This window comes from Mixophyes fleayi, chromosome 1 (assembly GCF_038048845.1).
Source record: "Mixophyes fleayi isolate aMixFle1 chromosome 1, aMixFle1.hap1, whole genome shotgun sequence".
In the NCBI taxonomy this organism is placed as follows: domain Eukaryota; kingdom Metazoa; phylum Chordata; class Amphibia; order Anura; family Limnodynastidae; genus Mixophyes; species Mixophyes fleayi.
The window spans coordinates 314,442,816-314,465,222 of NC_134402.1; the positions used below are offsets into that span (position 1 = coordinate 314,442,816).

General features: G+C 40.2%; 1 protein-coding gene across 1 annotated transcript; it reads right to left on the minus strand.

The window, feature by feature from the left end:
* Nucleotides 1–1,373: 1,373 nt before the first annotated feature.
* LOC142151469 (olfactory receptor 6E1-like) lies at nt 1,374–2,306 on the minus strand. Its single transcript, XM_075207194.1, has one exon. The coding sequence runs from the start codon at nt 2,304–2,306 to the stop codon at nt 1,374–1,376; it is 933 nt and encodes a 310-aa protein (XP_075063295.1).
* Between the last annotated feature and the right edge of the window lie 20,101 nt (nt 2,307–22,407).

The window sequence follows — 22,407 nt, forward strand, 5'->3', positions numbered from 1 at the left end:
GCGGGCGCTGGGTTTCAGTCCTGGTTTCTGAGGCGGGAAAATAGGCCTCGCGCAGGGAGCTCGGTCGCCGAGTGAGATATGTGAGACGGATCCGGGTTTCTCAGATAACAAGGGGTCCCTGGGGCCACAAACGACTCAGTTGGAAGACAAATATAGTGGAGATACCATAATTATTTGAGGTTTTAGAGGCTGAGAGACCAGAGTTCATGCAAGGCACATCCAGCTAGCATCGAGTCTAAGCCACGCCCCCCCCCCCCCCCCAGAGTCTTCCTTTTTTTTTATCCTCTCTCCCCTCTTCCCCTTTCCCTTCTCCACTTTCACCACTCCCTTATCCTCTCTCCAATTGCTCCTCTCCATTTGGCACTCGAAATCTGCTCACATCACAAAAGTGATACCAGCAGGGATTTGCCCCAGTGTGGGGAACTGATGTGTCCCAATATCTCCCCTGCCTGTCAGCACAGGAAAATGCCAGCTGCTCATGCATCTAAGTCACACAGAATCTAACAATGTTGCCAGTAGGGGAGACCAAAGTAATGTCACCTGGTTGAAAGTGAATAAAATAAACAAATAAAAATGAACTAAATAAGCAATATCATTGTTATGCTCTATAAATCCATCATACCTTACATAATCTAAGCATATTAGTTATATTTATACTCAGTAGAAATAGATGATTGTTTTTGGGGGGTGTAACATTCTACATTAACTGGGTCAAAGTAACTATGGTAAGAATCATGAAAAAGTTTATTTTTTGTTAATATTAAAAGTTTTTGTCCACATAGAGCACTAAGGGGCATATTCAATTCTCGGCGGGATCGCCGAAAATGCCGCGCTCAAAAAATATTACCGTTAATACAGTAATATCTCGCTGCCCCCTGCTCCCTGAGCTGCGAGCTGAAATCCAGCAAGTAAATTACCGTATTAGCGGTTTTTACGTGCAGGATTACCGTATTAACGGTAATATTTTTTGAGCGCAGGATTTTCGGCGATGCCGCCGAGTATTGAATGTGCCCCTTAAAATGTTATTTCAATGTGTTACCAAAAGAAAGAACTATCTGTTCTTAAAAAAAATTATTTGAAATTACTAGGGCACACAAATCAAGTAAACATTATTCTCAGTTTAACCAGCACATAGCAAAACTGTGTTAAAACATTATTCCTTCCATGCTTGCAGCAGGCCAGCACCAGCATCTCCCGTTAATGAGAGGCAACTTCTCTTTCTCCTTCTACACAATGCTTGTCAGAAGCTGGACTGGTATATACTACTAAGAAGGGTCAAAGTGTATTAGAATTATTCAAGATGAGCTGACACTTGTTAATGAATGGGGAGAGGACTTTAGAGTTTTATAAAACTTGATATCCTCTTTATCTTTTTAGGAAATAAGTTGAGCAATCTTCATCCTCACATCTCTGAACACTTGTTGGACTTGCTTATTCCGCAGGCTGTATATGAATGGATTAAGTACTGGTGTGATGACACTGTTAAGAAGTGCAACAGTTTTGTTAAAGTTAGGGGAAGAACTTCCAACTGGGCGTACATATATAAAGATGGCACTGCCATAGGTTAATGAGACCACAGTGAAGTGGGACGTGCAAGTGGAAAAAGCTTTGATTTTTCCACTGGTAGAGGGTATCATAAGTATGGTGAAGAGAATATTGCAATAGGAAATGAAGGAGACGATGAAAGAGCCCAAAATTACAGCTGAGGCCAAAATGGAAAAAAACATAACAAACTGTCTTACACCAGAGCAACTGATCAGCACCAAAGCTGAAGTATCACAGAAGAAATGGTTGATTTCAAATGGACCACAGAAATGAAAATCAAAGATTAACATAGTTGGATAGGTGAAAGTAATAAATCCAAATATCCAACATATTAGAACCAACCAAAGACAGACCCTGTTGGTGAATATTGAATGGTACCTCAATGGATTACAGACTGCTACATAGCGATCCACTGACATAACAGCTAAAAGATAAAACTCTATAGTTCCAAAGGAATCATAAAAATAAAGCTGCAGAATGCAACCATATAAAGAGATTGCTCTGTTGTTGTAAGCCAGTATAGTGAGCAGTTTGGGGACTGTAGATGATATAAACCAAATATCCAAGAAAGCCAGGCTGCTCAGAAAGAAATACATGGGAATATGGAGACGTTTGTCCAGCCAGGTGGCTATAATGATTGAGAGGTTCCCAGTTAGAGATAGAAAATAAAGTACAATGAATAGTAGAAAGACACAGGACTGTGCCCAAATACCAAGTGTGAATCCAACAAACATAAATTTAATTTGACTGAGCTGAGTCATTTCTGCTGAGATATTTGGTGCTTGGGGTGACATTTGGAGGATTACTGTCTACAAAATTAAATATATTGTTACTAAAATGAATGTATATACAACGACAATATATATATATATAAATGATGGTACTAGCTTCCTAAAGGCAGTATAGAATAATGCAAAATCAAACAATTTAACATAAAAATAAAGACTTCAGTCCATGGGGCATATTGAATTAGGTCCGAAGATCACTTAAAGTGAGAATACAGTACCGCAACATTGCCGATTTCCCTTCGTAACATTATGGGTGCGCACGGAAAACTGCAATAAGTGGTAACGTGTTGTCAGTGGAAGCGCGTATCCGCGATCTTTAGACTTAATTGAAAATGCCCCTATGTGTTATTTAGAAACCCCAAAGCATTTAAGATAGGAGAAAAAATGAATAATGTTGCTTTAGTAATATACAAATTATAGGTTTCTTGAGGTTGAGCAGGTACCCGGACGTTACTCTTATACCCATTGCCATTATTCTGGCTTCCGTAGGCAGCATGTTCTTGGTGCAATGCACTTGATTGTCTGAAAATTTACATGTTTTTTCACACAGTTCATAAAGTATATTTACATTAAAATATATTGCCATTGCTTCATATGGGGGGATCATATAGCCCACTAAGTACTTTTTACTTTTGCATTCTAGCTGGACCAATATGCAATATTTACCTCTCTGTCTGTATGTATTACCGAGTATTGATTTATTACTGTTTATTCCCAATTGTAAAGCACTACGGAATTTGCTGATACTATATATATTAATGTGGTTGTTGATTTAGGAAATCATAATATATTTAATCTAACTAAACAGGTTTTGGTAACTTAATTTTGCAGAGCTATATATGTGGAGGATTTATAAATATGTAAAATAAAAACAAATTGAGGCTAATTACATTCTGATAGTAGGACTGCAAAGGCTTAAATGAGTTTGTCTGTCCCTTGATATTGATGGTGTCATCCAAAGTTGAAATGTGCATTCATTTCTTAAGTTTGGGTACACCAATTCATTTTGCTTAGATGGATAGCCACCACCGACTGCAGAATCAGACCAATCAAATTAAAAGGAACCAATAAAAAGGAAACAGTCACCATCACAGGACTAAGTAATAAAACCCAGGACTTGAATCAGCCGCATCTGCATTGGCACACTGTCGACACTCCCTTACTGTACATTGCCTAGATTCATCTACCCCTTCCCATCCCATTCCATCCTTCAACTTATAGGCCATTGTAAGCGTAATTTGCGTTCAGACATGAACTTACTGTCACAATCTGCCTCAGGTTGTAGTTCTGTATCTGTATGCCTTCATTGATCCTGCCTGCAAAGGGTTAAGCCTTCATCAGTACTCCTGGATTCTAATCACCTGTGTCTGGCGTTTAAGAGACTGCCTTTCCCGTCAATCTGAGCCAGTTCATCAATTACCATTGCTGCTGGCTTCTCTGAGTACTCCTCTGATTCATGCCTGTTGGAACTCTTGGTATTTGTCACGGGCACTAGGAGTCTTGCCCAGGATTTCACCAGATGACTGGGCTTACCAGAGTAGTGAAGTTCTTACAACGGTCCTCTGGTAGCGGGGTGACTAGCGGAACAGATATCACAGCAGATGGAGAGAGAATGCCAATAGATAATAGGAAAGTCAGTGACTTGCAGCAATCTTTGTTCAATGAATCAGCGACTAGCTGATATAGTGGAAAGGCAGATTTGAACATGGAGATCAGGATGGACGTGAGTAGATGCAGGGAGGTAGCAGGGAAGTCAGTGGTCTGCGTACAGCAAGTTGTACCACTGCTTATGGTGAAGGGACTTGTCCAGGTGCAGGAAGGTAGCGGGGAAGTCAGTGGTCTGCGTATAGCAAGTTGTACCACTGCTTATGGTGAGAAGACTTGTCCAGGTGCAGGTAGGTAGCGGGGAAGTCAGTGGTCTGCGTATAGCAAGTTGTACCACTGCTTAATAGGTGAGGATGTGTACAAGTGTTGATGAGTGGAAGCATACAAAGATAATAGGATGCAGACACTGAGAGCACAGAGGAACTTGATCCCAAAAGGTATGCAGCGAATCCAAGAAAGTCTATATAACGGTATGTGTGGTGCTGCTTGGTAGAGACTTGCTCAGCACAGATATGCAGGCCAATAATGGATAGTTAATCACAGTTATGCATATAACGACTGAGTAGTACGGTTAATTCCAAACAGGTATGCTGCATAACAATAACAGTCTATAGCGGGTATGGATACCGCTGCTGAGCGTGGAAACTTGTCCTAGCGGATATGCAGAGTAAACGGAGAAAGTCAATAACAGATAGGCATACCGCTATTCAGTAGAACAGTCTGTCCACAGGGAGATGCAGGAACTGCAGAGACGCTGGACGGCAGAGACGAGTGTAGGAACCACAGGTGAGTAGATCCGGTAATCAGAGTCCAGCTGAGGACACAGGCAGGAAACAGGAGACTGTAGCAGGTATGGAAACCAGCGATGAGAAGCACAGGGAATCCACAGGAACTGAAGACACTAGTAGTACACAGAAGATAGTAGCGGGTATGGAAACCAGCGATGAGTAGATCAGGAATCAGCAGGAAATTGAAGACACTAGTAGAACACAGGGAACACCTTCAGAGACTCACAGGGAATGAGACTCCAAGATCAGGCAATGAGGTAATGCACACAGGTGCCTTAAATAGGGAGTTGCCTGATCAACCAATTTGGATTAAAAGCAACAGCCACAAGAGTTCTTGGGAGCTGCGCATGCGCAATCCATTAGGATGGTGGACGGCCACAGTTTAGGACAGGTGCCGGCAGGAGGCTAGGGAGCCACGCACCAGTGCAGAGGCACTCACGGTCCGGTGAGTGACAGTATTTGACCTCAGCTTGTCTCCACATATTACTCCTGCATCTGTGACCCTGACCGCGGCTCTGTATGACTCTGCTCCTATTTACTCTATGGCATTGTATGGAACGCCTGACTTATGACCCTGGCTTGCCTGACCTTCCTCCTGTCTGATTCCTCCAGGATATCCTGTGCCTGTACTGCTAAACCTGGTAACCTGAATCTGCACTTTTACAATGTGTGCCGGCATCTAGTGTCTCCTGCTTCATCTGCTAATCCTGGTAAATTATGGTATCCTGCTTAATCTGCGAAACCTGGTAATCCTGGTAACCTGCTTCATCTGCTAAACCTGGTAATGTTGGCATCCTGCTTTATCTGCTAAACCTGAAAATTATTGCATCCGAATGAATCAGGCCCAAAACGTGTAATATCTGTCTTTCCTTTGTAACTTTCTAAGTGCAATTTACATTATACAAATAGGAACAGTTTTTTTTATAAACTAGATTTGTCTTACCATCCACTCAGTCTTTTAATTGCTACTAAAAGATTGTTTCAAATCCCACCTTCCATCTTTCGTAGCATTGACCAATACTTGGTCTCTCTGGTTTGGGGAGGGGGAGGGCTGAGATCAAGCTTAGCTCGCTGTGCAGGTCTAGATTTTCTGTTGGCCTAGCGCTTTCTAACCTGAAATTATATTATGTTTCCTCTCAGTTAGCTCATCTCAAGACATGGGTCTCTGATTCTGATTACGACGACCTACATTGGGAATTAATGCTCCAATTTAATGCTAACCATATGCCTTTACAGTCACTGCTGTCAAGACAGTTTAATTCATTGGCTCCCCCGCTGACGATACAAGCAATTAAGATTTGGACAATTAGTAATAAAATGGTGGGATATACTGACACTAATCCATGCCACCCATTTGGGTGTTGAAGTCGTATAATTGGATGAACGAAAGTATATTGGTTTAATATTGGTTTGCCGTGCGTATTGCGAAGCGTACGCCATGTGTTACGTGGCGTGGTGCATTCGCACGGTAAAATACACGCGCACACACTCGCATTACAACAGTTAGTTATTTATATAATTTCATATTGGTTCTGTTACACTGTAATTCAGGAGCAGATAGTATTCGGTTTATTATTAGTCTATATATATATATATATATATATATATAGTGATTATATGTACATTGTAGTGTTATTAAAGGTTTAGGTAATAGGAAAGGTGTCATGCCTGATATCATATTGAAGCCCTAATCATCAGCAGCTGTCCGGTGCAGTCGGCGAAGAGATCGCACATTGCATACTTTAGTTATTGATATTAGAGAGTAAACCTTTGTATGATACTGGCTATGAAAAGGAGCAGACCCCCTGGAGAGAAGACCCCCACCTTTGGATTCCTTAGATTGAATCAACCTATTACCTGTCTGGCCTGGACCCACCCAACGTCTGGACCTATAGAAACAATCTACGTCATCTCTATTGTTCACAATGAAACACTGACTGTATATATATTAGTTGCATCTCACTGGGGCCTCAGTCAACTCTGACACAATATTCTATACAGAATATTGTCCATCGGGTCCGGTGGTTGCGCAGCGTGCGCAAGCGATTGCATTTGGTATGTACTTAACTTTTGGTATTGGCTGTGCTGTACTATACTTTATCATGATATAATAATGTATTGAATTGTTGACTATTTACATCTGTTAAAAATAAATCACTTTGTGCTTTGGACACACATACAATTGATTGGGCAATGCTTATTTTAAAACGATAAAATTACTTTAATATGGGGGAGAAAGAAATTAAAGGAATTGGACACAGTTAAAGGGTCCATGCGGTGGTCTCGATATGGTGTAAAGGTTCTTCGTCAATTATATGACACGGATGTTCTCAAATCCTTTGATCAGCTGTCTAGGGCAGTGTTTCCCAAACCCAGTCCTCAGGGCTCCCCAACAGTGCAGGTTTTCCATATCTCCTTGCTGGAGCACAGGTGTATTCATTACTGACTGACACATTGTAACAGATCCACAGGTGGTCCTAATTATGTCACATGTGATCCGGAAAACCTGCACTGTAGGGGAGCCATGAGGACTGGATTTGGGAAACCCTGATCTAGGGAATTCTCCATACCCAGAACAATGTTCTCCTCTTACCTCCAATTGCAACATGCTATAACAACACATTTTAATGGGAAACCACCGATAATTGTTATAGCCCCACTGAGAAAGCAATTACAGTCCCTTGGTCACAAGGGTTTGATCTTATATATATATATATTCATATCTCCTATATGAATCTACGGTGGGTGATTTGGATGACTTGAGAAACCAGTGGGAAATAGATATAGGTCCTCTAATTGACAGGGACTGGGGGATTGCCCTGGACAGGTCTAGTATCACATATCATTCTTAAAGTTCCAACAAATACAAGTTTTCATTTTACAGAGGGCTTACCTGACCAATATTAGATTGGCAAAATTCCGCCCTAATAATACTTTCAATTGCACGAAATGTAACTCAGAAATTGGTAGTTTTGGGCATCTTCTTTGGGAGTGCCCAAACATACAAACTTTCTGGCGCAGGGTTAATCACTGTATTCAAAAAACTGTCATTAAGTTGGCTCCAGCAAGTCCCATGATAAAATATTGGAAAGCATTGGTGAATACTACTATTGGGCACGAGAGGTTTGTGTATACCAGCAGATAGGCTGGAAGTAATTTGAGGCTATATGGTATAGATGGCTTCAGTCTCCATACGCACTTGTTTCCCAGAGACGGTGGATCCCGAATGCTTAAGTCTACAGGTCCTCAGGTCAAATGTTAAATGTCAAATGTCACACACTTTGTAACATTTATGCCTTGTCTGGTTGCGCCACTGTGGCTCATGGGTAAACTATGCAGGCCCTCTTTTTGTATCTGTATGAATATCTATGTGAGGGCATATTTGGTTCATGCTCCTAACGAGTTTCGCACAAATGATGTAATTTTGTGATGTACTAACATGGATAATTCTCCTGACTCTGTTTGAGTTATACTTGTGATTGCTTTTCTTTGTATGTTTTCTTTATTTTTTATGTTTGTATTTTTGAAATACCAATAAAAATACTTGAATTAAAAAGATTGTTTCAAATGAAATGTTTTTTACTAACACAACCACTGTAGGTCTCATTCCAGATTATTGGAATATAGTTTATCCCAATATAGCCCAAAAATGCTTGTCTTAAAAAGTCCTTACTGCATTAAGTGTTACAGACAGGGTCGGACTGGCCCATAGGGGAGCCGGGGTATTCCCCGATGGGTTCCGACGCCTGATGGCTTTGTCCTCTTTGTTGGTGGGGGGACCAACAAGTTTTAGAAAAAAATTAAGAAAGTAAAAACTACTTACATAATTGCGGCACTGGTACCCCTACTCCCTCCTGTCTGCTCCGTTAGGAAGAAGTCCGAAGAGAAGAAGAGAAGAAAAGAGAAGAGAGAAGCCATTAGAAAGGTAAGTAAAAGAACGGAGGCAAGGGGAGGAAAGCAGGATGACACAGAGTGATGAAGGGGGTTGGAAGTAGGATGGCACAGAGTGATGAGGGGGGAAGCAGCATGGCACAGAGTGATGAAATGGGGGGGAGCAGCAGGGCCAAGAGAGATGGAGGGGGGGAGCAGCATGGCACAGAGTGATGAAGGGGGGAGAAGCAGCATTGCTCAGAGTGATGAAGGGGGGAGAAGCAGCATGGCACAGTGTGATGAAGGGGGGAGCAGCGTGACACAGTGTGATGAAGGGGGAAGCAGCATTGCACAGGGTGATGAAGGGGGGGGCAGCATGACCCAGTGTGATGAAGGAGGGGGAAGCAGCATGGCACAGGGTGATGAAGGGGGAGGCAGCATGGCCCAGTGTGATGAAGGAGGGGGGAGCAGCATGGCCCAGTGTGATGAAAGGGGAAGGGAAGCATGGCACAGTTTAGTGAAAGGGAAGGAAGCAGCATGGCACAGTGTGATGAAGGGGGTCCAGGTGAAGGAGGGAAAAGCAGCATGGAGGGCACAGTGTGATCATAAAGGGGCACAGTGTGGTGATGATGAAGGGACACAGCGTGATCAAAATGGGTCACAGTGTGATGTTGAAGAGGCACAGTGTGATCATAAGGAGGCACATGGTGATGATTAAGGGGCACAATAATGTGTGTGTGATGGCAAAGGGGGCTTGTAGCAATGTAATGTGTGAAACCACAGGGGGCTTGTGGCAATGTAGTGTGTATGTTTAAGGACAGGGAGCTTGTGTCAATGTGATGTGTGTGAGTGTGAGGTAGGTGGTGGCTAATTAATGGGTGCTATTTTGCTTGTGGGATAATGGTGGGGCAATTCAATTTAATAGTGGGGACTATTCATTTAAGATGGGGTGGCTTGGGGGCTATTATTTGAATGTGGGGGTGAGCGTGGGGAGAATAAGGTCTATTTGTGAAATGGGAATATGAATTATTTAATGGCACTGATGGTTGCAGGAAATAGGTATATTTATTAAATGTAAATACTTTTAATTTATTGCTGGGGCTGTTTGGAGGGAGGAAAATAGATCTATTTATTAAATATGAATACTATTACTTTAATTTGCAGCTGGAGGAAGGCCTAATTATTAATCGTGGATGCTATTAATTTATGGCTGGGGCCGGTTGAAAATTTTCTAAATACCCATTTTTTTTTCCAAATAGGGCCCACAATATTCCAGAATCCAGACAAGCCGCAACTAAAGAAAGCAGCAGCCACAGGGTGGTGAAAGTGACAAGTACAGGTAGGAGAGAGCAGTCTATCAAATGTTCTGATTCTAGTGGGACAATCCCAATTTTTGGTGACTGATCTGCTCAATCTAATGGGGAGGCCAAGACTGTGTACTCTTTATATACACACTGCATTCTTTATATACTACACTATGGTGCTAGCTGTCCTTCGTGGGTTTACCACACCCCCTCTAGTGGTTTGGTTACGCCTCGCTAGTGGCTGGCCACAACCCCTCTGGTGGGCCTCTACCATTGTATTCCCCATGTGGGCCTTTCATGCCCCAGTCCAACCCTGGCTACAGATTACTGGATTATACTTTAGGGCTCATTTGTTAACATTTCATATAGGTGTGAAATTTACACTAAACAACAGCAACCATTCAGGCATTTTCTTTAATTGACTATTTTACACTAATCAGATAAAAGCCAATTCCAGACTGGTTTCTGCAGTTCAGTTTCAATTTTGCACCATAATGCCATGTCAGTTAATAAACTTTTTGATCCATATAGAACAAGAAAATTGTCTCAAATACCTGTTTTTCACTGAAATTATTTCCAAAATAGATTTAGAGATACATTATTGGAATATACATTAAAATGTATAGAAACAGAACATTTCCAGTCTGTCCAAAGAATCTTAAAAACTTTTTTTCATTGTGAAAGTGTAATATATGTATTACTTATTGTGGCAGCGATATACCTGGCCGAAATAAATTAACTATAATCAGGGGCAAGGCCCCCCTTCCTTCAGCCACTGCTGTATTGGACTGCCTGGGCCAGACTGATCTGTTTATTTAGCTAGGATGGGGCGTTAGCAGCACGGGCATTGCTACACTTAGTGGTGGCTGGCCCCTCCCAGCACCAACCACCTTATTGAAAGTTCCCTATTATTAATATACTTTGGGAACTGGATGTATTATTATTATGTTTGGACTGGTGCAGAGAAGTTTAAATGAAATGAGAGCTATTAATGTAATGTGAGAGTCGTGAGCACTATTAATATATTTTAGGGGTTATTAATTAATGTTGCGTCTTTGTTGTAAATGTGAATGCAATTAATTTGATATTGGGACTGGTTGAGGAGGAATTGGTTGTTATGGCCATAACTATCATTTAAAATAAAGATTCTCCGAAGCGATCAATGTGCTTCCAAAGCACATCGGTTTTATTCACAAATAGAATGCCTGGCAAACTTTGGTAGCATGGTGGCTAAGTGGTTAGCACTTCTGCCACACAGCGCTGGGGTCATGAGGTCAATTCCCGACCATGGCCTTATCTGTGTGGAGTTTGTATGTTCTCCCCGTGTTTGCGTGGGTTTCCTCTGGGTGCTCTGGTTTCCTCCCACACTCCAAAAACATACTAGTAGGTTAATTGGCTGCTATCAAATGTGACCCGTGTCTCTCTCTCTCTCTCTCTCTGTGTTAGGGAATTTAGACTGTAAGCTCCAATGGGGCAGGGACTGATGTGAATGAGTTCTCTGTACAGCGCTGCGGAATCAGTGGTGCTATATAAATAGATGATGATGATGATGATGATAAGCATGCACTTGTTAGCACTAGCACAAATTTCTATCAGAATGCTCTGGTTTCCAAAGCCAGAGCTTAACAATTTATACACTGTACAGTTGTAAACAGCAGTGACATCACAGAGATAGACAGTTATAGTATTAAGGTCTTCATTCATAGGTTGCTGGGTCATGACCTACCTGGAACTCGACGTGGTATTTTTGGATTTCTCTGGTCATTGTTCCTTGAAACTGCCAGCTGTCCTTCTTCAGTTTCCCAACTCTAGACCTGTATAAGCTGTTTTTTATGATCCCTGTGAACAGTCTTTTTAGTATATGAAAAAGTGATAATATTTATAACTAGCGTTCACAAAGTGCAAAAGCTACACAAATAATTCCGGAAACGTTCTCATGCAATTGCGAACAGAATGATATCAAGTTGGGAACATATTTTAGCCTCTTTATTTTATATAAAAGATTAGTAAATGTTAAGCTTAATAAAAGGTTGTTATAAAAATAATTACATTGCGTATAGATCGCATTGCTATTGATTGCAGTGTACAGAAAATATCTATTACCACCTTCACCCAGTTATTCAACTTTAACAAGGTCTAAGTATTAATTGTGAATGCTCTCTAATGTCAGGCCTAATGGAAGTTAAAGGAGGCCTTTAACATTAATTTAATGTTGGAGCTGGTTAGGGGGGAAATCCTATTTATTAAATGTGAATGCTATTGATTTAATGTTAGGGCTGATTGGGGGAATAGGCCAATTAATTAAACATAAATATTACTATTTCGATGTTGGGCAGGCTGCAGGGAAGCAGACCTAGGGCGTGATTCATTAGTGATCTTATCTGACGTTTTTTTCTTATCTTAAGCAAATCCACTCTGTGCATGCTAAGAAATGGATATAAAAAGCAAATCCACTGCATAAGTGAAAAATTTCTTAAGTTAAGATGAAAATCCATCTTAACTTCACTCTTCTCTCCCCGTTTCTTTTTAAAAATAAGCATCTTAACTCTTGCACAAGATAAGATCATTAATGAATCAGGCCCATAATTATTAAATGTTATTACTATTGATGTAATGTCAAGACTGGTTGGGAAAAGGGAGGCCTAAGGTGTTTACTTGTTGCTTGACTTTCTATAAGGTGAACAGGCAACAGCTTAACTAATGTGACTAATTTGTTTGTTATTAAACTTATATGTGTTTAGAACTTTAGTCTCCTGCCTTTATTATAAACTGGGATTACTACTATTACTATCTTTATCTCCTTTCTTTATTAAGCACTGGGACTACTGTCATTATTCCTCAAGCATAGATACTATTCTATTATAACTTACACTCTGATCTCCTTCCTAATAGTTGATCATAACAGTTAACTTTAACTGACTGGATACAATCATTCAGGAGTAGATTGCTCCCTTTATTAGGACACAATCCACTTATCCTTCTTATAATGGTTAGATTGAAATGATATGGTGTGCATTGGAGTGATAATTGTTCATCGTTGCAGTGTACACACTAATGCAATATTGGGCCGAACTGTCGTTTATCGTGTGATTGTCACGATAATTGGCTGAAAAGTCTGTAGTGTGTACCCAGCCTAAGAGTTAGAAATACAGTACAATGGTGACACAGTAGAAAGGGCCAAATAAAGAAAAATAGATAAAAGATAAGGAAAAAGGGGGCTTAAGCAACAAGATGAGGGTCAGACAGAATTAAAGGATAAGTGGGAAGGTAAGCTCTCATAGTCAGGTTCCTCTCTTCCCTTTGTCCCCTGTCTGTCAGTATGTCCCTGGTACATAGTATGCTGATATGGTACATGGTAGTGTGCTGCTATACCTGCTGCCAATTGTCCCTATTATTCTGTATTTACTATGTAAGTAATGTGCATTCTTTTATTTGTTTTACGCTAATGTGTGCTCAGGCATGGTTTATGTATCACTTTTATATTAATGTATTATTATTGTATGTTTCTATTTTGTATTGATTTGCTTTATGTATTAATATTGTATGAATGTATTATTATTATATGTTTCTATTTTGTATTGATCTACCTAGGGTCGTCAAAACACGGTAAGCTCAGTAAGCCCGGCAGTAGAGGGTCGCTCTTACCCGGGCGCCTTCCCAGCCACCCTGCACCAATTTTTTTTTCAGTGTGGCCAATGTAACATTTTATATTTCAAGTCCCTGCTCTGGAAAACAGCAGGTATTGGTAGAAATGCTGGAGTGGCGCATTCGCTGTGAAACTACTTCCATGCATGCTCTCTAGAGTACTAAAGGGGCTATGTGGCACAAGTGCCAACTATGGGTAGGTTAGCATAGGAGCTCCTAGCATCGGCCCTGGATGTACCCTTGTTGTACAGCGCTGCGGAATTTGTGGTATTTTATGGATAAACAATAAGTATGATGAAAAGAGAGGTCTGAGGAGAAACAGCATAAAAGATGGACAATTTAAAGAAAATATTTGATATGAGATTAGAGATGTATGAAGGGATGCTGTTGTTGAGAGTTTTATAGGTAACTGAGTAATTTAGTGAAGGGATTTACAAAGTGATGCTGCAGATGTGGAGCGATCAATAGGAAAAACATTAGGAACACAAGGGGTGGAAGAGAGAAGTTTAGTAAATGAGAATAGAGGATAGATATAGTAGCAAGGGAAAGAGATTAGGGCAGGTAAGGATGCTGCAGCAGTAAAACCATTGAGGATCAGCTTCATCAGAGGAAGGACATTATCACATGCAGAATCTGTACCCACAAGAAGTATAGCCTACATCGCTATAAGCCCCTCCAATCTTTTGTATGCTCTAGTCTGACACAATAGGGTGACCAGGTGAAATCTACCTGAAACAAGGACGCACAAGGTAGACAAAATAAAGGCAGACATGTTGACAAAGGGTAGGGAGGACTATGCTTACACTGGAATATGAAAAGGGCAAAGCTTAGACAAGAAGGTTGGAGAGCTAATAATTGGATTTTGGTAGAAGAGGAAATAAGTCCTATAAAGGAAACAAAGATATAGTGACGTTCCAAACAATGTCAGAATCAGTAAAAGGTTACTGACAATTTACAAAAAAATCTGTATTTCTTAGGTAATTATGCTGTTTTAGGTACATTTTTCACCAGTAGTATAGTATCAAAGTGAACCAGCAATTTGAAAGATATGCTGGTCCATAGTGAATTTATCAGACAGTCCCCCAAAACCTGGGGAGTAGAACCAAGCTGAAAAGAACATTTCAATGTTTCCACTGCAAGACATGATTTTAGTACATTGATGTCTCAAAATACTTCAAAACCAAAAGATTAATTAACTGCTTGCATTAGCTGTTTATTGACATGTCCTTACTGTATGATTTATCTAGGCAAGACAAAGATACCATTACTCAAGAAAATGCTGATTCAAAGTGGATTCATTTGGGATGTCACTCTAAATCTGTATTATTTATTTATAAATAAGAAACAGACTACATAAGTATTCACCCACTTTTTCTACACTTGATAAAAGCCCCTTTATCTGCCATTAGTATATTGGACTGTACCAGTTTTGCCCATCTGGACTCTACTCGACTAATTTTTGCCCATCTTTCTTTGTAATACTGCTTGATTTTCATCAAGTTAGATGGAAACCATTGGTGAGCAGCAATTTTCAAATCATGCCACAATTTCTCAGTGCGATTGAGGTTTGAGCTTTTACTGGGCAAATCAAGATATTATTTTAGTCTTTTGTATTTTTGTATTTAAGCCATTCTTGTGTGGCATTTGCTGCATGCCTTGCCTTGTCCTTCTGGAACATTAATTGTTCAATCAGACACCAGGGGGTAAATGTATTAAGTTCCGATTTCTGCAAGTCGCCGGAAATTGGCAACTTTGCAGGGCAAATTTAAAGCGGCAATGGCAAGTTTGCCTTTACAAGCCATCACAGCTTTAAATTTCCCCTGCAAAGTCGCCGATTTCCGGCGACTTGCAGAAATCGGAACTTGATACATTTACCCCCAGCTCTGCATTTGTCCTCCTCTGCTTTATTTCATGACCACAACAAACAGCACAAGTAGAGATATATCTCTGTACATGTGTGCTGTACTCATCCTTGATAAGAGAGTCACTTACTCCAAGTAGATTTGTGTCTTAGTTGTGTAATTTATGAAACAACCTTCAATGCACTTCACCAGGTTCAGAGAATGGATGGCTGGTTTTTCCAACTTAGGTACTAGTGGATTCCCACCACCTGTCCCAGTTATAATATCAGAAAGAGAGAAAGATTGTCAATCTGCTCCAAAGCAAGGACAAACCTCAATAGGTATCATATGTTGTATATTATATGAGGGGGTGCTCCCTAAACTAGACGAATCTAGAACATAAAGGGAATCAATTGATGGTAGACATCAACTGAAAAAAGTAGTGTGTGGGGTACTCCTGTCCCTAAGAGTTTAATAAAATCAACTTTATTAATGATTATTAAAAATTAGACAAATATCGGATATCAGACTAGGCGAATTATTAAAATAAAGAGGTGATGAAAATAAAGACAAGTGATAAAGATAATTAAAAATGCTCTTCCGGGAAGCCGGTGGTCACAAAATTGTGACACTTATAATTGACTGGGGAAAATACCCATAAGTGTGAACCTTGTATCAATTGAGTTCAAAATAGCACAGTTTATTAAGATTAAATTTCATATATTCATTGATACATTGTGTTTCACATATAGTCAGCAAATGTGTCCACTCTGATTAGATGACAGTAATTCTAATACAAATGCGCTTTTAAGGGTTATAATTATTAAGGCCGCTAGGATATTAAAGTCTAACACAGATATTGAGGGAAACTTAGGTCTGGATGTATATAGTTCCAAAAGTCAGGGTTAATAACCTGACTAATGTAGGTTCTTAGAAGGTTAAGGGTCTATACATATAGTCCCAACAATTGAGATTAGTAGCTCAGATTGATATATAATATCCTCTCATATGATATGTGAAAGAGAGGGATTATTATTATCATGACCACAGAGGATTCTCCTCTACAACATATCTGCTGTATTATGAAATAAATAGGCTCTGCCTATAATCGTGCTGATAGCGAGACTAGCGGTATTGAAGGACCATAAGAACTAATCCTTCTGGTCACCCTCCTATGATAGGATAGTATTGTACTAATATAGACTCTAAACAAAGCGCATTACAGCAGTCTAAATGAACTGCAAGATTAAACAGAGTGTGGCACGATCACGGCTGGCTCCATTAACCGGCTTCACACACCTGGAAAACAGTAGATAGATAGATAGATGTTTTTGGACTGAACTAGCAGAACTGGAGAATGGTCAATTAAAATGACAGCTATGAAGAAATTAAGAATATAAAGGATGTGTAGTAAAATAAGTATTGAGATATAAAGTAGTGCAGTCATGAGTTCTTTTTAGTTTTCGTGGTAGATGACCAGAGGCTGTTGTTATTATTATTATTATTATTATTATTATTATTATTATTATTAGCCTTTATTTAAAGGGGGCCACAAGTTGTCCGCAGCACCATACAGAGGGCAAACAACAAGACAGTACATGGTATTACAGTACAATACAATAAACAAATAACACTACAACTCTCAACACAGCTGCTGATGAGCAATGGGGTGCAAGGGGTATATCCAGCGCAAGCTGAAACCTGTGTCCATTAGCGTGGGCGCAACTAACAGAAGAAAAGATTGACTGCAGATAGGAGCATTCTTTTTACTAATGTAATTGTAATAAGCATTTCTGTAAGTTTGTTTACTGTATATGAGCCCACAGAGTTTACACACCTTTGAATAAGAGGAAACACATAACAATAGAGAACCAGAACAAAGTATTTTGGGTGCTTGCCAGTTCAGTGGATACAGGTAAAATGAAACTGACAGTGTAAGACCTACACCATTCAAAATAACACAATATAAGGGGAGGAAAGAGTAAGGAAAGGAGCGAGAATAAGACATGATGGATTAAAGAGTTTGGACGAGGAGCTTGTGTGAGCAAGACTACTGCAAATAGGTACAAATAGAGACCAATAGTGAATTTAGACTGTAAGCTCTTATGGGGCAGGGACTGATGTGAGTGAATCCTCTGTACAGTGCTGTGGAATTAGTGGCGCTATATAAATAGATGATGATAGAGCTTCTTTCTTTCAGATATACAACATGATCTGGCAATTGCTTCAGGGAAATATTTGTTGCACTATACAATTCTATGTCAGTGCTGCATGGCCTGACGTAGGCAGTGCAAATGAACTGCTCTGCAGTAGACACCTGTTTCCACAGCTTCTCTAAAGTAAAGTGGCTCCACTGCTTATGGATGGGGCCTGTATTAAGTGAGATGTCCTCAGAAGAAAATATCAGTAAGATTCAGATTTACTTTGTCTTTTAATTTTTTTAAATCTTTTTATTTGAGAATAGAGAGAGAGTTGGGGATTGTTTACATATTGAAATAATTGCTGTACAGTGTAGAAACAGGACTGAGTGAAGAGGAAATGAGACTAGGAAATAGAACCAGCCATAGGGATAATAGGAAGCACTGTGCAAATTACAGATATGTAAAACGATAAAACAGTCATGAAGGGTGAGAGGAAAGTAATTAACCTAGAATTGTTGGCATTCACAAAATAAATGTTGTCCAATAAACTATAGCTGCATAAATGACGTGTACTGTGTTCGTTGCATATTTTGGCATTTTTATCATCAGTTAAAGGGAAGAATCGATGTTTACAGATTTATAAGCTGACATGCTATGCAAACGTGAGTGCACTCCTAATTTGGAGTTCCTATTATGAATAAACAGTTTTTCACAGTACATATACATAGATATGCTATGTGCTTACATTTGTACTAACTTATGGAAGTCCTGAGAAAAATTGTAATAACTGACTTACTATAACAATAATTTACTAATCACATAAAATTATGTAAAACAAACCGATCTAACTGATAAGGGGCACATGTAGAACAACGGACAAAGCAACAAATTAACACCAGATTTTGGATTTTCTGTTATTATAATAATAAAATATATAATACAATACCATTTTCACATGCGTCATACATAGATTATAAATATTACACTTGTGCATTTTACTGCAGTTTGTTAACTTATATTGGTAAATATCTTTTCTTATGTCTATACTATTTTTAAAAAAATCCTTTTCAACGGTTAAATTAATATTCCAAACAACTAAGATTTTTCTCTTTCTGCTTCATTCAGGTCTCACTTTTATTTTCATTTTAATAAAATAAGACATGCTAACAAAAAGTGCTGTGTTTTAGGCTACCTATTGGAGTTTATGCTAGAGTGAGGTTCACCTTTCTGTACTGGAGTTATCCTGTGTACTAAACTCCATTGTAATTTTGGTTACATTTTTAAGTTTCCTGGAGGCTGGAAAAGAGATCTGAAACCTTGACAAGAAATCCCAAAACCCAGATGAAAACCGAAAAAGAAACATGGTTTTACTACAAAGGTGTCTATATATGTCATACCTTTCCACACACTTATTGGCATACCTTATAATACCTTGACAGTGATTCTCTCACAGTTACACAGCACTGGCAGGAATTTATAAAAGAAAAGTCCTCACTCTACAGTACACCCCTTTTGTTAATATAGTGTAAGCAAATAGTTTGTCTCAAAAGAGCAGTGTCACATAATATTCCCCTTGGCGTCATTAATAATTTGTGTGTAAGGAAGTATTTCTTGTTCTTGAAAAGTATTGTGCAGTAGTGATTAATTGCCTAGTAGATAAGTTTCCAAATTCTGAACTTTTTCAAAATTAGATCGAAGTTCACTGGTTCGAATAAAACATGTCTGTGGTACAATGATGTGCAGACCTTGATTCAAACTTGCAGTTGAAAATTTGCTGCTTGTGTCCAATGTTGACAATTTACTATTCATGTTTATGGTTCGTCGTGATTCACTATTCAAAGTTGGTATTCATGGTTTGAGTTCAATGTTTGTGCTAAAATTTGTGTTTTAAAATATTTGCAGCGCTAACCTTCGTTTATTAGGGGAGTTTAAACCCTTAGCATTGAGGGAAAGAAAACAAACCATTATAGCAATATATAGAGAAATACGCAAGACCTAGTGAGGTTGTGACATGATAGGCTAAAGTTATGAGTTTGAGTACCAAACTACAGGATGGGGAAAGCAAATACAACATAAATGCACCATAAGTGACCTAAGTACAATGAAAACAATAATAACAACAGTGGCAAAAGTTTTCCAATATACCTAGTGCAGATCAACTAAAGAAATCTACCTTAAAAACATAATTGAAGATCTCCATCACATCTGAGATAGGATCCTCTGAACAAACATTTATGCATAAAGTGTTATAACAGTCAAACATCAGAATCTAGTAGGGCAGCAACATACATATATGAACTTCAATAGCATGAGTACAAATGTCTAATAAAACTAGCGCAGAGCGGCTGAAGATGTCGACATGAAAATCAGTCGAGGATCTTCAACCAAACTTCAATACACACCCATCAAACTGGTATCCATTCCCACAACATTATAAGTGAATAACAAAACATGCCTAAACACCAACATAGATCTCGAAAAGTCTGGAGTCTCAAACCAGTCAGGATACTCAGCCCACTCCACTTGCCGCATTGAATCTGGGTAGACCTGGAGTACTTGAGCTAACAGGACCCTGAAAAAGAAAAGATTATTGATCCAGAGCTATGCTATGGAACTTGGAGTTCACCAAGGCAGAGCTTAAACCCAATAGTCAAGGATTTCCAAGAGTCCATTCCTTTCAGACTGGTTGAGGGGCAGCATGGTGAGATTGATCAACTGGGATATTCCAATCCTTCAACAGGGATATAGCAGACTCCGGTGTTAAGACCGCAGTATGGACTCCATTTCTGTGTACGATAAGACGAGTCGGGAAGCCCCATTTATATGAGATATCAGCATTCTGTAGGGTCAAGGTAACAGATCAAACTGTGGGCATTTTGCAAGGGTGGCTGGAGAGATGTCGGAGAATAGTTGGAGATCATCCAGAAGAGCATGGGTGGGGGCGGAGGGCATAGCCGCCTTGAGAATCTGTTCTTTTATGTGAAAGAAGTGGAGTCGGAGAAGGGTATCTTTCGGGGATGAGGGTGGAGCTAAGGGGGATTTCGTCAGTCTATGAATCCGGATGATGAGAAGGTCGGAGGTCGATGCAGATGGAAGCAATTTACTGAAGAAAGAAGTCGCATAAGCATACAAATCAGAGTTGGCAACTGAATCAAGAATGCCCCTAATTTTTATGTTATTGCACCTAGACCTGTCTTCTAAGTAAGCAAGCTTTGTCTTGTTGGTCATTATTTCATCTTGAAGAGCCTGGTGGGCAGAGATCAAATCCTTATGTGAAGAAACCAGTTCTTCCATTTTGGTTTCAATGTGATCTGTGTGGGCAGCAAGTTCTGACACTTCTGCTTTTATTTTTTTCAAAGCTGATCGGAACTCAGAAGCGATGTCTGATGTCAGGGACATCAGTAGGATCTGGATGAAACAAAGGGTAACGAGTCCATCCAATTCAGAAGGTAGTTCAGAGATTTAGCTGTTATCTGTGATCTGGAGGTTAAAAATGCTGATGTTGTAGTCACATTGCTAAAGAAGTGGACTTGTCGGACTGGCTTGGCTGAAACCTTGATCTTCTTTGGACGCATGGTGTCGCCTGAGCACAGGGGGATAGATAAAGAAAGAAAAGATAAACTCCAATTTTTTAAGCCACTCTTAGTCCAGGTACTTGAGTCAGAGCAAATGGTAAATAGGGGGAGAGCTAAGCTGTCCAAACAAAGGTATATCCAAGCTTGGTTGGAGCAATTGGACCCAGCAGATTAAGGGATAGTGATAGACACAAAGACACCTCCAGGAAATGTTGAAAATTAGGTATCGGCATCCAGCATACTACAAAGAATGCGGGTTGTATATCACAAAGGTAACATGGAGTTGGACCTTGGGGTCCTTGGGCTGCACAGCGCTAGTATTAATCCAGTCAATGCCCAGCCAGGGATAACGTTATTATCTTTGTGACTGTCACTGCCACCAAGTGGCAAGGCTGGGGTTAGGGCTGCACCAGCTGCGCAGGAGACAGTGGGGGTGGCAGTAAAGCAGTTATAGATCAAACTGTAGAACTGTGAGTGAGCAGCCATCCAGAAACATAGATAAGGCAGGGAGTAGCTGTAAAATAATGTGGAGCAGCCACAAGGGGGCAGCACTGCCACATAAAACTTCAAGCTGCCGTGCTGGGCAGATATATTAGTACAATCTGATTGAACAGACTTTTCAGGTCAGAAGGAATTGAGAGTCTGATGCTTCCTTTCTTTATTAACCTCACAGTGATCTTATCAGGAGTGAGGCAGTGGCCTGGGGACTAGTGTCAAACACAACAGCGCATGATGCCAGTCTGAACTGGCAGCTAGAACAGACAATCATTTATCTCTCAGGCAGGCTGCTAGCATGCCCGGGTACCTGCACATCCACAGATCCGAATGTGCCTCCACCAGAGCCTCTGTTACACAGAAATCCGGAAGGCTGAGAAGCATCAGTGGCTGGAGGTCTGTGCCTGACAAGGTGAGTGACTGGCTCCGGAGTAGAGGATTCCAGGGTGCTGCATGGTGGAAGGGAAGGTTCCTGTCTATGATCACCTCAGGCGGCACTTGTTAGGATCCGTGCCAGGTATTTATGGTGGCAAGTATGTTTCCGGTGGCAGCTAATTGAGCTTGCGACTTCACACGCGGCTCAGGCCACAATTCCACCGGGCCATACCGTGGTGATGGCAAAGGGCCAAATCGAGAGCCAATGATACCGCTCATGCTCTGATGTTCTGGGAGGTAATGTGGTGCTTGTTACCAACCAGAAGGTCCACTTTAAATGGCACTGGAAGGTAGGGTCCTCTCCGAGCTCACTAAAAGTGTGGCCAATCAGTATGGCAGAGGGACCTCGCCCCCCTAAGATGTTTTTCCGCGATA

Excerpts from the sequence above, each read along its gene's own strand:
- LOC142151469 (XM_075207194.1), bottom strand. The coding sequence starts at position 2,306 with ATGACTCAGCTCAGTCAAATTAAATTTATGTTTGTTGGATTCACACTT.